Source organism: Peromyscus californicus, unplaced genomic scaffold (genome assembly GCF_007827085.1).
Source record: "Peromyscus californicus insignis strain IS unplaced genomic scaffold, ASM782708v3 Scaffold_1__1_contigs__length_55948999, whole genome shotgun sequence".
Classification (NCBI taxonomy): domain Eukaryota; kingdom Metazoa; phylum Chordata; class Mammalia; order Rodentia; family Cricetidae; genus Peromyscus; species Peromyscus californicus.
The window spans coordinates 51,527,100-51,544,273 of NW_026294492.1; the positions used below are offsets into that span (position 1 = coordinate 51,527,100).

Genomic DNA, 17,174 nt, shown 5'->3' on the forward strand with positions numbered 1-17,174 from the left:
AGGAGTGGATGGGGGTGGGAAGGTAAGAAATAGGAGGGGGAGGTGGGGAGGGAGGGGACTCTGTTGTTGGTATGTAAAATGAATTTAAAAAAAAAAAAGGTGCAGGGAGACTTTTCAGTACAGGTGCAAGTTCTACTGCAATGCCAATCTCTGCAGGTCTGGGACAATTCTGTGCCTCTGGTAGATGTCAGGCCTGGGAAGCACAGTGTGCTGTGTCCCTTCACAACATTCTGTTTCTAAGCGAGATGCTCTTGTCACTCAGGAGTCACTAGCCAATCAGGGCCTCCAGGTGGACTGCCCCTCAGAATAGGGCGAGCGCTTCCAGTCCGCCATGCTGCAGGTATCAGAAGCCCAGGCTTGAGGGAATCTGTGTTGCCTGTGCTGTGCTGTGACACGCTGCCGAGAGCCGTGAGGAGAGCGGCTAAGCTCGGAATCCGCCATGGTGAGCGAGGGGCCGCCTTTCCCACGCGGGGAGGCGCCGTGGGAGCCGGTGTGGGAACCGGTGTGGGGTCCTCACGGGGCTGTGGGAACCGGCAGGTGGACTTGGGGGCCGGAGTGATTCCAAGGTTGGTCCCCTAAGATCCCTGCAAGTCCTGAACAGAAGCGGGACTTCTAAATGACTTCGCTTTGCGGGATACGCCTGCGCAGAGCATGGGGAGCTGTAGCCTTTGTGTGGAAACATCCTTGGCACTGCACTGCGCAGGGCATTCGAATGTTGTGCTTTTACTGCCTCCCGGGAAAGCCAATTTGCTAACTCACAGAGCCCTGGTCTCTCGATTGTCTTCTAGAAGTTCTGCACTTGGCACTGAACATTCAGGTGTAGATCCGTCTGCAGCTAATTCTGTGCAGGGTGTGAATTCTGTGTCATTAACACATTTGCATGTAGATGCCAGGGTGGTCCAGTCATTTGTATCATTAAGGCCAGACTTACTGGGTTTCCTGGCCTCATGTGTCAAAACTGACTCTATATTAATTATTTTTTTTGTTTGTTTGTTTGTTTTTGTTTTGAGACAGGGTTTCACTGTTTAGTCCTTTATGTCCTGGAACTCACTTTGTAGACAAGGCTGGCCTAGAACTCAGAGATCCTCCAGTCTCTGCCTCCCAAGTGCTGGGATTAAAGATGTGTGTCACCACCGACCGACATTAACTGTCTTTTTATTTCTGAGTTTACACTCACGTTCTGTTGATCTCTTTATTCTTTCCCAGACAGTGCAGTCTTTGTTTGTTTTTTTTTTTTTTGAGACATGGTTTCTCTGTTTAGCTCTAGCTGGAACTCTAGCTGGAACTTACTTTTTAGACTATGCTGGCCTTAAATTCACAGAGATCCACCTGCCTCTGCCTCCCAGGTGCTGGGTTTAAAGGTATGTGCCAATACTTCCTCGTTCAGTACAATCTTTTTTGCAGTTGTGTTCAATGTTTGAAGTCAGATGGTGTCACTGTGTGTTGTATTTATTCAGTCGTGTGTTGATCAATTTTTCATTCATGATAACTTTTTCTCATGTCTGTTGTTTGTAGCATAACTTGTTAGACTTTTTATTGGATTTTTGCCATATCTATAGCTCAAATTCTGTATTGTAATATGATATTCACATAATAGACAAGATGACAGCAAACTACATGGTTGCTTTCTACTCAAGGTTAGTCCTGCTCCCTGCTAAGGAAGCACATCCTCCATCAGGCACAATTTCCAGTGGGATCGCCAACTCTCCGTGGTTAAATGGGCACGGTTACACCCTTTCCTTAAAAAGACTCTTTATTTAGGTTTGCATGTATGTAGGAGGAGATGGTCCTTGTGTCTAGGCAGGTAGGCCCCATGCAGCTAGGGAACAGAGGAAAGAATTCCATGACCCCAACCAGAGACAGCTGAGTCCATGGACGAGTTTCCCCAACTGACTGTAACTGTTGAAGCCAGTTGTTGTCATCCAGGTCTTTCACCTTCTCCTCAGTCCCCAGACACAAGATGTTGCTTGGCCCCGTTTTCTCCCAATTGAGTCTGGTCTGGGCTGTGATCAGACAGATTTCTGACTCTCCATGTTTGCTGGACTGAAGACTTTTGGGTTCAGTTTTTTAAAATAGTTAAGTCAGTGGTGTTGTTGCATGCTTTTAATCCCAGCACTTGGGAGGCAGAGGCAGGAAGATCTCTGAGTTTGAGGCCTGCCTGGTGTGTAGAGGGAGTTCCAGGGCAACCAGGGCTACACAGTAGCCAGTAGCTTTTTGTGTAGTTACAGTAGGTAATACCTTCCCAGTGTCCGTCTTTCTTAGTTCCCCGGTCCAGGCCTAAGGGCAGTGCAGGTTGGAGCATGACCCTGTTCATACCAAATGTAAGACTCAAGAGGAGGTAGAAGGACAGAGAGCAGAAAGATTTAGGAGCCAATGGAACCTAATTTTAGTGGGTCCAGAGTCCTGAGACAGTCCATTTGGCATCATGTTTGGCTTTTACTTTCTTGCCCTGATGTGGTGGGATCATGATGTAATGTCAGCTTTCTTCACTGCGATAGGAGTGGAGATAATCACCTGTTAGGGTCCTTTACAGGGTAGTTCCACTGTCCTGCTGGCTACTCACTTGACCCAGATGTATCATTGGACTGAAACAAGGGGAAATTCTTGGTGGACTTGGAGGTCAGCTGAGAGTCTAGGATAATCCAATGAATAGACTTTATAGAGGACTGGAGTTCCTATAGTGACTTGAGAAAGTAATAATTAGACTGTTCTGCAAACTGTTGGTCTCTGAGCCTGGGAAGCAGTGGGGGGGCTTTTCAAATATAATCTCATAGTTGGGTAAATCCCTCCTTGCATGGGGTGTAGCTGACAGAAGCAAAGCAAAGTCAGGAGCCTGTCCATTCTTTGATAGACTATGAGAGTTTTGTTAATTTTTTTTTTTTTAAATTCAAGTCGTGTTTATTCTTTTTACCTGGCCAGAACTCTGAGGACTGTATGCACAATGAAAATTTCAATCTATGTGTAAAGCTTTGGCTATTAATTGAGTGATTTTTGGCTATCAAATCCAGGACATTGTTGGACCCCATTGCTAGGGGGAGCCCAAATCATGTGGCCAGTTCCTGGAGGAGCTTTTAAAGCTACTATTTGAGTTGTTTTAGTCTGGTTAGGAAACAGTTTTACCAACCAGGAAGGGGTAGCGATAAAAACTAGCAAGTACGGTTATCCTCCCTGGGCAGGGTGGATCTTGGTGAAGTCATTTTCCCCAGAGATCTTGGGGGTCTTGCTCAGTCATTTGGACACTTTCCTTGGTAAGGGCTCTCTGTTTTGGATTCACTTGAGCACAAACCTGGCATCTGGCTGAGACATCTCTTGCTAAGCTGTCCAGTCTAGGTATAATATACCTTAATCTGAGCAAGTCAGAAAGTTTTGTGAACCCACATGAGTAGGCTGGTGAAGGTCAGTTACCAACAGTCCTGTCAGTTGTTTTTGGGAGAATGATCCTTCCCTCTGGTGTCCTCCATCTCCTGTGGTTTTCAACTATTTTTTTCCATGGAGTCTCAGAGTGCAAAGAGTCATGGTATGTTATCAGAGTATCTATTGTCTCCCCTGGTTTTAGCCAGATTATCAGTACACCCCCCCCCCCCACCCCGGTTTGAAGCAGAATTTCAAGAGGCCTCACTGGTTTGGTTGGCAGCCAGGTCAGAAGCAAAGCAGTAGAGGACAGCAATTTGTAGGAGAGGCTAAATAGCTTCTAAGAGGTCCAAGAGTTTTCAGTGTTTTTCCCCCCTTAGGGGTGAGAAGCCCTCTTTCTCTGAAGATCAATCTCTGCACATGCCTGACAGTATAAGTATAGTGAATGTCTGTGTATATAATGGAAGACTTCCTTTTTCCCATCTGAAACACTTAGTAAGATTGATCAGTTCTGCTCTCTGGGCTGAGGTACCTCGTATGGGTCCCAATTTTTTCAGTTAATGGAACTGCTACAGCTCCCACATACCTGGTTTCTTCATCTTTCATCTCCTGACAGTCATGGCTGAGCACCTGTGTCATCATCAAGAGGGTAGCTGAATTGGTGGTGGTGAATTTCTCAAAATAGACTGGAGGATGTGCCAGGAGTAGGGCCTGGGACTGGGTCACACAGCATTAGACAGCCAGTGTTTTGATGCTTCTCAGAGTTGGGCCTGTATTTTGCTTTGAGTATAAGATCTTGTGGCAGAGTTAACTTGTTTGTTTTCTTTCAATCAACTAGCATCAGCCTCCATTCCTCTTAGACAAATGGGCCAACCTGTGGCTACAGGGTCCAATCATTTGTACAGGTATATCACAGGACATTTCCATGCCCAAATTTTGGGTTAATATTCCTTTTTTCTTGTGTTTCATGGAAAAAAAAAAAAACAGCTGAAAAGGTTTTGAGACTTCTGCAAATTCTATAGCTGGAGCAGAAATCACAGCTGTTTTTAGTGCCTTAAATGACTTTTGTTAAATCTCAGTCCAGATTAGGGGCTCAGTGTCCCCCTTTGTGCTAGTGTATAGAGGTCTTGCCATTTCCAGAAACACTGGTATCCAGAGGCATCAATATCCAGATGCAGCTAGGAACTCTTGAACCTGTTTCTTAGGCTTTGGAGTTGGGATCTGAAGGATGGCAGCAATGCTACTCTGAGACAGGCTCCTTTGCCTCCCTCAGCTGGTAGCCAAGATAGGCAGGCTTCTGTTAATTTGAGCTTCCTTAGCCAATGGTTTGTAGCCCAAGGTCTGTAACTCTTACAGTAGTCCTCAGTGGCCCTTTACAATCTGTTTTCCTAGGAAACCTCTGGAGGAAGAGCAGGAACTCGACATTAAGTGTCTTTAACTCCTGGGGAAACCTGGTCCAGGTTAGTTGCCCACTGTAACCTCCCACTGGGTCTGTCCATTTAAAAGCAAAGATGGGTTGACTCACCTCTAAATTGGAGAGGCTGAGGAATGGATCTTTCAGGTCTAAGACAGTGCACACCTGTTTCTCTGGAAGAACCAGACTCATGAGAACTAGAGGTCCCGGGTTTCTTCACAGGCAGGAGAGGCATATTCCAGTGTGACTGGTAGGGCACCAGGATGCCTGTCTCTTCAATCCAGGCAATATGGGCCTCAATTTCCCCTTTTGTTTCCAGGGTCATTTGATATTTTTTATCTTTTGATTGGAGGCATAACTTTCAGCTAGGAGATATTCTTCTGACAGAGGGTAAGATAACTCAGTTTTGCTTGGGTATCTGTAAGTTAACTTTTCTCATTGTCAGAGAAGGTGAAGGGGGCTTTCAGTTCATGCAAAAGTTCTTGTCTTTATCAGATTGTTGTTGTTAAAAACCTTTTTGAACTACCTCCAGCAACTGGGAGTTACTTATACCTTTAAATTTTTTTCAATTTTTATAACATTTTTTTCAAATACCCTGGTTGACTGGGTGACAAAGGACATCTTTTTTAACATCTCTCTTTAATATTTCCAAAAAGTATCTAGTGAAATGGTATAAACTCTCCTTAATAAATGTTTCATAGATGGGAATATCTGTTTTTTCTTGGCTGCTCTAGTGAAATGGTATAAACTCTCCTTAATAAATGTTTCATAGATGGGAATATCTGTTTTTTCTTGGCTGCATTACCCAGCCCAGGCATAGTGTTTTTACTTTTTTTGCGAGATTGGTGAGTTTTACAGATCAGTCATTGATAAGGAGACATAAACTGTGAAAGAGAAAGTAGTGAAACTTTTTTCTTCTCCTTCGGCAGAGCCCAGGACAACTTTCCCCCTTTTCAGGACTGCTTAGCACAGGCACAAAGTAGAGGGAATGCTTACCTGGGGGAACTATTTACCCCTACCCTGTGTGCACTTGCTTAGATGGCAGGGCAGCTGGGACCTGGAGGAGAAGCCCAGCAGCTCAGTGTGAGCAGGAGTCAAGCAACAAAAGAAGCAAGTGCTTCTGCTTCCAGAGTAGGACAGGTGCAGGATTTCCTCACCCCTCCAGGTGACCTGGCAGAGCCAAAAGGATTCAGTTCCCCAACAGGAGGGAGCACAGCTTTCCAGATGGACGGAGGAGGGTTTCACAGTAGAGAAAACCACTAGTCAATACAGGGAAACAAAAGTGATAGAAACACATAGGAAGACTTATAGAGACACAGATACAGAGAGTGACAGATGTACAAGAAAAACAACTAGGGTGGCCATCACATTGTCATACACCTGAACAGACAGGGATCCAGTAACATGTCAAATGTTCCTCGACAGTCTATTAGAATCCACATCTGACCTCTTCTATGTGTTCAAAGAGAAGGCACCTCAACAAGATTTAACCTCCAGAGGTGACAAAACAAATGACTTTCTAATTTGTGTCCTTTTGTGGGTGGAAGGGTCAGACCCCTCTGAATTAGGCAGTAGTTGATCAAAGGGTGCTGTGGGGTGGTAGTTTAAATAGGAATGGCTCTCATAGACCCATGTGTTTGAATGCTTTGCCCATAGGGAGTGGCACTAATAGGAGGTGTGGCCTTGTTCAAGTAAATGTGTTCTTGTTGAAGGGAAGTCTGTCACTGTGGAAGCAGGCATTGAGGTCTCATATGCTCAAGCTAGGCCTAGTGTGTCTCCATCTTCTTCTGCTGACTGTTAATCAAGATGTAGTACTCTCAGATCCTTCTCCAGAACCATGTCTTACTGCATGCTGCCATACTTTTCCTCATGACTATAATGGACTAAACATCTGAAGTTTAACCTTACTTATAAGAAGAAAATGTTTTCCTTTATAAGAGTTGCCATGGACAATATTAAATACAGACACTAAGTTATAGTATACCTGGACAAACCCACTTTTAAATACACCAGCATACTCCTATTACTTTACCTAAGCAGAAATAAATGGCTGGTTTTTAAGAATTTAAAAATTTCAGCCAGGCGGTGATGGCACACACCTTTAATCCCAGCATTTAGAAGGCAGAGGCAGGTGGATCTCTGTGAGTTCGAGGCCAGCCTGATCTACATAGTGAGTTCCAGGACAGGCTCCAAAACTACACTACCCTACCTTGAAAAACAAAAAAACAACAAAACAACAACAACAACAAAACAAAAAAAAAAGAAAAAGAAAAAATTAAAATTTAAAAGAAAAAAAAGTTGTCATGGTCATGGTATCTCTTCACAGTAATAAAATCCTAAGTCACCTGGGGACCTCAATATCTCTGCTTGCCCACCCCCTAGTAGTCCCCTAATTATTCCCAATTTCTCTGGTTTTCCCAACATTGATGCTTAAACCCAGCAGTCAGAACTTTCTTTTTCTTAAAAATTATTGTTTGATGATATGTGTATGGGTGTTTTTCCTGCATTTATGACCATGTATTATTTGCATGTCTGAAGTCTGAGAATGCCAGAAGAGGACATTGAATCCTTTGGAACTGGAGTTACTGATCGAGTCTTCACTAGGTTGCAAAGAATCAAATCTGGATCCTCTAAAAGAGCTACCAGTGATCTTTAACCACTGAGCTGTCTGTAAACTGCCAGAGATCTGAAGAACAAATTAGATGATGTTACTATACACATTATTTATTCTCAAAACTGTAGGCCTGACAGTAATGTTCCCTGTAAAGTCAACTCCTCCCAAGTCCATTTTCCCCCTAGTTTTCTGTTGATACTGCTTTAAACATGCTTCAATGCTGTGGGTTGTTAAGCACATTATCACCTCCGGGCCTTTGCACCTTGTTGCACGAATCCTAAATAGTCTTATAATAAAAAACCCAGATCCAGATATTGGGGTAAATGCTGAAAAATCAGAGACACAAAGGAACAAGCCACAGCCACTTCTCACCTTGCCAACTTTACAAATCCTCTGACTGAATGCCCCTGAGTCTTCAGTCGAAAGGTCTCTAGTTCCTGTCTCCTCATGCCTTATGTGCCTTTCTCTACCCAGCCATTTTACTTCCTATCTCAACCTTCCTAGTGCTAGGATTAATGATGTGTGTGCTTCCCAAATACTGGGGTTAAATGTGTGTGCCACCACTGCCTGGCTCTGTTTCTCTCCTAGACTGTATGAATCTCATGTAGCCCAATGTGACCTTGAACTCACAGAGATCCAGATGGATCTCTGCCTCCCAAGTGCTAGGATTAAAGGTGTGTGCCGCCACTGCCTGACCTCTATGTTTAACTCTGTGACTAGCTCTGTCCTCTGATCTTCAGACAAGCTTTATTTCTTAGATTACAAGTATCACCACATTTTCCTTGAAGTAAAAGGTTATAACTAGTATAAGAAACACTATATACAATAAATACAGTCAAGAATTACATTAACAATGTCCAGTCCATTAACATTTGACATATTCAGAGGAAATACTCCATTATTGATATCATAAAATTTGCAGGCAAATGGATGGAACTAGAAAATATTATCCTGAGTGAGGTAACCCAGACTCAGAAGGACAAACATGGTATGTACTCACTCATAAGTGGATACTAGATATAAAGAAAAGGATAACTAGACTACAACCCACAGCTCTAGAGAAGATAGCTAACAAGGAGGACCCTAAGAAGGATGCATAAATCGCCCAGTGAAAGAGAAATAGATGAGATCTACATGAGCAAAATGAGAGAGAGGGGGTAATGGAGGGCAAGGGGTGGGGGATGAGAACATAAGGGAATGGGAGGTTTGAGCTGGACAGGGACAGAATGGGAGAGCAAGGAAAGAGATACAACGATAAATGAAGACATCATGGGAATAGGGAGAAACGGGGCTAGGGAAGTTCCCAGGAATCCACAAGGATGACACCACCTTAGACTACTAGCAATAGTTGAGAGGGTGCCTGAACTGGCCTACTCCAGTAATCAGATTAGTAAATACTCTGTCATCATAGAGCCCTCATCCAGTAACTGATGGAAGCAGATGCAGAGATCCATGACTGGGCACCTGGCTGAGCTCCAGAAGTCCAATCGATGAGAGAGAGGAGGGATTCTATGAGCAAGGAACATTGAGATCATGTTGGGAAAACGTACAGAGATGGCCAACCAAACTAGTGAAAACACATGAACTGTGGACCAATAGCTGTGGAGCCCCCATGCTATTGGACTAGGCACTCTGGATAGGCAAGACAGTTGTTTAGCTTGAACTGTTTAGGGGGCCCCCAGGCTGTGGGATTGGAATCTGTCCCTGGTGAGTGAGCTGGCTTTTTGGAGCCTGGAGCCTATGGTAGGAAACTTTGTGCAGCCTTGGTGCAGGGAGGAGGGGCTTGGACTTGCCTCAACTGAATGTACCAGGCTCTGCTGACTCCCCATGGGAGACCTTGCCTTGGAGGAGGTGAGAATGGGGGCGTGGACTGGGTGGGGGAAGGCTGGAGGGTGGGAGGAGGGAGAAGAGAGGGATCTGTGATTGGTATGTAAAATGAATAGAAAATTTCTTCATAAAAAAAGAAAAAAATAATTATTTATCCTATTTTAGTGAGTCCAAAGTGTACCTAATTCACTTTCTATCCTAACTTGTATTACCAACCAAAAACTATCTTTTGATATCTTTCAAACTTACACATTTTACACTTCTTTAGTGAGTTTCTTTTCTGAATTTGTTAAGAAGAAAAACTATAACTATAACCAACTAATCTTCAACTCCCTCAGAGTCCCAAGAGGGAAATAATATTACCTAAGTGAACAGGAAGTGCAAACAAGCAACTTCCAAACAATGTGAGAAATGACAGAAACAGCTGGCTGCCTGGACAGTCACCTAAGGTTCCTCTGCAACATTGAGGCATCCATCTTCAACCTACAGGCCTAGCATATCTGACAGACTCATCTGTGAAGCAGGATTTCCTAAAGGGCTGTCCTACCTTGTCTTGGCAAAGTTCTGCAGTCCTTTCTTCTGTTTCGTGCTTGTCCATTTGGACAGCATACTGTCAGCAGTCGAGGAGAGGGCGCTTTTGCCCAGTGGCTAACTTTTGCCATGAAGAAAGTAAACTCCATATGGAGTTTCTTCAATGCCCATCATCTTCTCTGAAGTAGATTAGTTATGCCAGGAGCAAACATGTCTCATTGTCATAAAAAAAGAATCTATGCTATTGAAACATCTTAAATGCTATATTCTGCTGATCTCTGAAGTGTTTGAAGACTATCTAAAATATATCTCTGTTTGACCATGAAAACATACCTAACATGACTACAAGTTCTATTGTAATAGGTAACTAACTACTAACCTGCATTTCTTTATTACCCTAAATAGTTGGTAATAACTTTCAAGGACTAGAAAATTGCATTACATTGTTAAATGAGATGTATAGGTACAATACCTTGAACAAGAGTAGAAATATATGTACAGTATGTTCCAACAAAAATAATCTCAACTTTGTATCAACATACACAATTTATATATATATACAAAAATCCAATCCAATGTAAAATATTTAAAACTAGTAGTTGCTTTTTAAAAGTAGATTCAATAATCTACCTTTTTATCTTATCATATCCATATTTTTCCATTTTTCTTTTCATAGTATATTTAATAATCCACCCTTTTATCCTCTCATTTCTTTCTCTCTTTTTTTTCAGTGTAGATTCAATTATCTACCTCTTATCTTATATCTATATCCTCTTTTTTCTTTTTTTAAACAAGAATCCTGAATCTAATCTCCTTTGTTTACCTTTTTTCCTGACTATTACCAATAACAACTTGTAATCAAACACCCTAAACAATGACAAATATCCAAAACTCATTGAACAACCAAAACCACCCACCCCCACCTCTTGGAAATGTGGGTGTCATGTTCTTAAATTTACTTCCTGTTGTCTGGGGGTGAATGTGGAATACTTGCTCCCACTTTTACCCCAGGGTACCCTTGAGGAGAGAGAAATGAGAAATATTTAGATAGAAATATAGAAAGGAGAGAGACAGATAGACACAGGATACCTCAGGAGGGCCTGGATCATTATCCATGAGCCCCTTCTATCTTTTCAAAAGGGCTATTTATAGGAGTGCCAAGGGGTGGAGCAAAGACCTCACCCTAGCTCAGCCAGGTATAGTTCCAATCACTAGTAACCATGCACATGGTCAAGCAATCCTCTAATGCAGCTCTGCTGGGTAAAGCAAGTTCAGATCTTACTAGGAAACCTTTGTGGGTCTCCACAGGTGAAGGCATCTTTAGGGGATCCTGAAAAGAAAATTTTGGGTTAATTGTCAAGTCCTGGGAGAGGTAGCTGTATCATTTGGTGTCCAGTCTCTGCATAATGGAAAAGTGCAGGGCTTGTCTCAAGTACTGGCTAGAGTAGTCTGTGAGGCTGGATCATCTCAGCTAGCCGTCTTGAAATTGTCCTGAGCAGTTTGTAGTCCAAAGCCAATCTTTGGGTGGTGTGTGTCATCTTAATGGTATTATCATAGTCCATGTATTGTTGTGGGGCCCCATCATCCTTTTGGAGATTTCAAGGGTTGCTGTTGTTAGGCATGATCATGGTTCATTGCAGAAAATCTTTTTCGTGGGACATTTTTTTTTTCTGGATGATTAATCTTTTTTCTTCAGATGTCTCATTTGTCCAGTGTTCTTCAGATTCCTTAGCCTTCATTCTCCTAAAAGACAAAAACAAAACTCTTCCCAATCCCAACTTTGGGGAGGTTCCCTTTTGGCAAGTTATATCTAATCAAATGAAAAGCATTTGTTAGTCATATAAGTTAGTTTAAATTGAATGGTCACACTGGTTGATGAACTATCACCTCTTCTAATTAAGAGGTCTCTCTTGTTCAAACTGAACCTTTATCAATTTTGTTAATATCCATAGCTTTTCTTCTATAGAAACAAAAGCAAAATTTCATCCTCAATGTAACACATATCCTGGTTTCCATTCTTAGGTCAGCATATCTTTAAAGTGTATGGGCTGATTTAATTCTGTAGTTTTTTCTATTATCCAATGTCTCTCTGCAGCTGCTGTTCCTTACTCATTAGCATTGAGAAAATTCAAAGTTAATAGAGCATTATGTAATCTATTTCTGGGGTTTTTTGTTACATCTTTCTGTTTATTTAGCATATCCTTTAGAGTTTGATTTGATCTTTCTCTGACTGCTTGGCCTGTAGGATTGTGTGGTATACCTGTAATATGCTTTATATTGTAATAAGCAAAAAAGGTTTCATTTTACCAGAGATATATGCTGGAGCACTGTCAGTCTTAACTTGTACAGGCATACTCATGATGGCCATAACTTCTAGGAAATGCATAATTACAGAATCAGCTTTTTCAGAACTCAGAGTAGTTGCCTATTGAAATCCTGATACATATCAATGATGTGTACATATTTTAATTTTCCAAGTTCTACAAAATGAAACACATCCATCTGCCAGATTTCATTCCTTTGAGTACCCTTTGGGTTACTTCCTGCAGGTAGTGGAGTTTGATTGTATAAAGAAGTAGGAAATTTCCTTATAATTTCCTTGGCTTGTTGCCAGGTTATGAAATTATCCTTTTTCAAACCCTTACTACTGACATGATGTTTTTTATGAAATTCTGAGGCCTCCAGCACATTTCCTATCAATAGTTGATCAATCTCATCATTACCTTGTGCTAGAGGGCCTGGCAGACCCATATGGGATCAGATGTGTGTTATATGTAAGGAATGCTTCCTATTCCTGATTATTTTTTTTGACTGAATAAATAACAAAGCTAATTCTGACTCATCGGGGATAAATTCAGCAGTTTCAATGTGTAAAACAACTCTTTCTGCATACTGAGAGTCAGTAACTATGTTGAGAAGTTCTGTAACATCGATTAATATCATCAAAATGGCATATGCTGCAGGCAGCCACCAGGAAAAGCAAGATGTGAGAATACAGTTAATGCCATGTAGATTAATAGAAATGGATTGAATTAAGTTATATGAGCTAGTTAATAATGAGCTTGAGCCATAGGCCATACAGTTTGTAATTAGTATAAGCTTCCGTGTGTTTACTTGGGACCGAGTGGCTGCGGAACTGGGCAGGACATAGGAAAACTTCTGTGTACAGCACCTGTTCTTCCCTTTGCCAGGAATGGTCAATTCTCATGTATCCCTTATTTCCTTTCTGTCATTGAATGAGGAAGTTCTGCTCTAACCACTTTAAAAACTGCAACCCTAAAGCCCGGAGTGGTGGATTGTGCCTGTATTACTAACACATGGAAATGAAATGCATCATGATGTAGTTAAAAAAATTAAAAAAAAGATCTAGTACAATGCTATCTAGATTACAAATGGCAGTCAAGGTCAACTGGGGCTACAGGACACTCTTTTTCAATGATAATAATAACCTGCAGTCTTAGTATTGGGTCTAGAGCTTGTAGGTCTAGAACCTCTTCAAAAGCAACAGGTGATCTTGTCTGTTGACTAATCTTTATATACTTCATCATTTTTGTTATTGTTGTTTTATTGTTTTAGGATCAGCATTTACTTTACTAATTTTTTGAGAACTCTTTGATCTGTCAATAGTAACTTCCTAAAAGTGCATTCTTTCCTAGGAATTATAAAACTATGCCTTATAGTTTAAAAGGAGTCACTCTAGTTTATGATAGACAAATATAGAACTGGAATGAGTTTAACTCTATGAAGAATTTTTGAGTGAGCCCTGAGTATTTTTTGTTTGTTTGTTTGTTAGAGACAGGGTCTCACTATGTAGCTTTGCCTGTCCTGGTAATCTCTATATAGACCAGGCTGGCTTGGAAACCACAGAGTTCACCTATCTTTGCCTCCTGGTGTTTGGGATTAGAGGTGTGGACCACCATACCCTTATTGTCTATCCTTTTTTAAAGTTAATAATTTTGATAAAATTCTGCTGATACTATGTTACTCTGTTTGCATGTCTCTCTGTATATATTACTAAGCATTTCTCCTGCTGTGCCATATTCTGTGGGCTCTGGAATGGAAGGTATCATTCTCTTTTTGTGTGTCCTTTTAAAATAATTTGGTGACTGCATTTGATATTTAGTGACCCATGTCATAGACTGTCTAGAGTGCACAGAATTATGTAAATATATTCTCAATCATGTGGATCCCAGGAATGGATCTTAGGTAGAAAAACAGCAAGTGTCTTTACCATCAGAATCATCTCACTGTCCCCCAGGTGTTGTATTCATGTGTACTCTTTGTGTGAATGTGCATGTCACAGGTCAAAGTTGGGCATTCCATAAGTTGATATTATACTCCAAGTTGACTTTATGGGTTATTGAGCATGGCAAGGCAACTCCAGACTCTTGAGTTCCCCAAGATGTGCCAACAGAGACCCTAAGAACAGGGAAAGCATGGTGGCTTTCTGTGAATGGCCAAATAGACAAAGTATTTGCTGACCTGTAGGCCAGTGTCTGATTTTTGTGTGTTGTAAGTAGACAGGGCCTTAAAACATAATCTGTGTTTTTCATTGCTGCAATAAGTCACATCCCCATAAATTCATGGTTATATTATCCACACGCTGCTTTAATTTTCATATTTGTGATTCATGTATTGTGCCCTATACACTTGACCCTTTTTGCAGTTTGTTTTGCCTGAGATCAAGTTCAAATATCAAGAAGCTGAATATTTCCCTCCTGAAGAGTCCAACCTGTATGCCAAGATTTGATGAACATCAAAATATGATCTGGAGTACCTTCAAGCCTCACAAAATAATTCTAACTTTGGATTTTTTCCTTCCCAAATATTTAAATCTCTGAGGAACATTTTCAGCACCTGGGTTATACAAATACAAGTTCTGAGTCAGGTCAGCTCCTGTCCTGAGTCTGGGACCGTTGCTGTGGGATGTTCTGTATGGCAAATGTGTTGCTGATTGGTCAATAAATAAATCACTGATTGACCAGTGGCCAGGCAGGAAGTATAGGCGGGACAAGGAGGAGAATAAAGCTGGGAAGTGGAAGGCTGAGTCAGAGACACCGCCAGCCGCCATGATGACAAACAGCATGTGAAGATGCCGGTAAGCCACAAACCATGTGGCAAGGTATAGATTTATAGAAATGGATTAATTTAAGCTATAAGAACAGTTAGCAAGAAGCCTGCCACGGCCATACAGTGTGTAACCAATATAAGTCTCTGTGTTTACTTGTTCGGGTCTGAGCGGCTGTGGGACTGGTGGGTGAGAGAGATTTGTCCTGACTGTGGGCCAGGCAGGAAAACTCTAGCTACAGACCGTGTTCCAAGTGACCCAGTGAAGAGGTTCCTAGTTTCTCCCTGGCTCAAAGTAGTTGGTCATGAAGCCCTTGCCCACTCTAGATTACAGAATTTGCCAAAGATGCCTTTCTGCTAAAGGAGGTTTTGAAGGTGCAGCAGTCTATCCTGGCTAGCTGTGAGGAGGAGGAGGAGGTGCTGAGAGGCCAAATGACAGTCTTGCTGCAGAGAACGGAGGTACTACAGGCTCTGTGGGGCATGGGACATAGAGGAAGCAGTTGCTGCACAGAGAAGGGTAGCTTGCTGGATCCAGCCTAGGCACGGTGCCTCAGGGACACATCCCTGCTTCAGCCATCTGTGACCACTGAAGGTGGGGTTTTGATTTAGGTGCAGGGGTGTGTGGTTGTGTCTTACTATAGATGCAGTTGATGCAGATTATCAAGGGACAGACAAGGTAAACCTTTGCCATTGAGAAATACCCTAAGTGGGCCTTCTGGAGGCCCCAATTTCAAATTCAATCCAATCATTCCCTGTCTGCATCAAAACTCCCAATGTTAGATTGCTTTATTAAGTTCAAATTTTTTAAATGCCACTGAAAACAGATGATAGGTGCAGAGAGACATTATAGCACAGAAAAGCTGCTGAATTAAATCAATTTGTGTATTTTAAAGGTGTGTTAACCTCAGAATGGAATTGGGATATGTGTTCCATTGGGGAAGAGATTTTGCCTGTGTTTACACAGAAGAAAAGCTGTAGATACCATCGAAATTGATAAAAGTTATATTTGAACAGGAGGGACCTGCGTATAAGAAGAGGTGATAGTTCATCAGACAGGTGGGTCATTCAAACTAACTTATAAAGAATAACAAATTTCTTTCATTTGACCAGGGAAAAGAATAAAAAAATAATATTTTTGAATGATAATTTACCAAAGTCACACTTGCCTTACTGGCATAAAATGAAATATGGGTTTTTTGTACCACATGTCTCAATTCCACATTATAATGTTAGAATATAGATTGTCACATGACTCATGTCATTTTGGAATCAGCTTTTGAGTTTTCTTCTTAAATAAAAAGGATATTTTTATTGTTTGCTGTTAAAATCACAGTTAAGAGATTTACATTTTTTGAAGTAAATTCAAATGGTTGCTACAGTTCAAACTTGTTTTCTAAATCTCTCAGAGTTGGAGTGATTGGGAACTAAAATATTTGAGCAGAGCAGTGATTGCCCATGCTTCTCATCCCTGCAGAGTCAGACAGATCTCTATAACTTACTTGTTTTCTAAATTCTAAATGTGGTGGTGGTTCACGCCTTTAATCCCACCACCTAGGGACAAAACTCAGACACAGCTCCTAATTGTTGTGTTTGCACAGTAGAGAAATCAGATACAGTATTTACAGGTTATTGTAGTAAACCCTCTACATAGTTACTAGAAAGGCAGCTAATTTCCAATGGGGCATGGGAGCAAAGAGCAGCTTTTGCAGCAGCCATTAAGGTCTTCTCTGTGCATTCCACCCTGACCATTATTGAACCAGATGATACCCTAATGATGGATATCATATTTATTGGTGAATTGGCAACTAGGGAGTCTTCATAAAGCAGAAGGGAGTCCACCTACATTTACCTTTTGGATTCTATTGCAAATGATTTCCATATAAGGAGAATAAATATCCTCTCTTTGAGAAACAAATCTGGACATTTTATGAGACATGGAGAAACTGATAGTGAATGGCATCTATCCTATGGTGATCTGGGCACCCCTTACAATGATGGATTGGATCTCTTCAAAGGCAGAGTCCTTAGCATGGAAGGAAAGGCATTATAGTGGAACTGGTACATATCAGAATTCCTAGTGGCCAGGATATGATATCAAGGGGCTCTGTGCCTTCCTGCACTGAGGAAATAGCTCAGTTGCCTAAAGCACTCACCCCTTCACCAAGAGAGGCAAATATTGAGCTGTAGGGAAAAAACAGAATGGTTACATCATTTGGCTAAGGCATGGTTTACTGATGGCTCATCAACTGCTGGTGGATCCCAAACTAGTGGAAACCGTCAACCTCTAGACTTGGGATGGAATGGTCAATACTGAGGAAGGCACCACAAAATCAGTGAACCATAATTGGCTGGAAGACAAACAACTAAGGA

The 17,174-nt window shown here is 41.6% G+C and overlaps 1 protein-coding gene across 3 annotated transcripts in view; it reads left to right on the forward strand.

Annotated features, from left to right (window-relative positions):
• Positions 1-215: 215 nt before the first annotated feature.
• LOC128115847 (zinc finger protein OZF-like) overlaps positions 216-17,174 on the forward strand; it is a 59,172-nt gene continuing 42,213 nt past the window's right edge. Inside the window, exons 1-2 of one of the 3 annotated variants that reach the window (XM_052746946.1) lie at positions 216-442; positions 15,698-15,860. Coding sequence is in view for 1 of the 3 variants with exons in the window: in XM_052746948.1 (XP_052602908.1) it covers positions 440-442 (3 nt within the window). In the remaining 2 variants the exon portion in view is untranslated. The remainder of the gene's footprint in view (positions 443-15,697; positions 15,861-17,174) is intronic. The other 2 variants (XM_052746948.1, XM_052746950.1) reach the window with 2 other exon arrangements.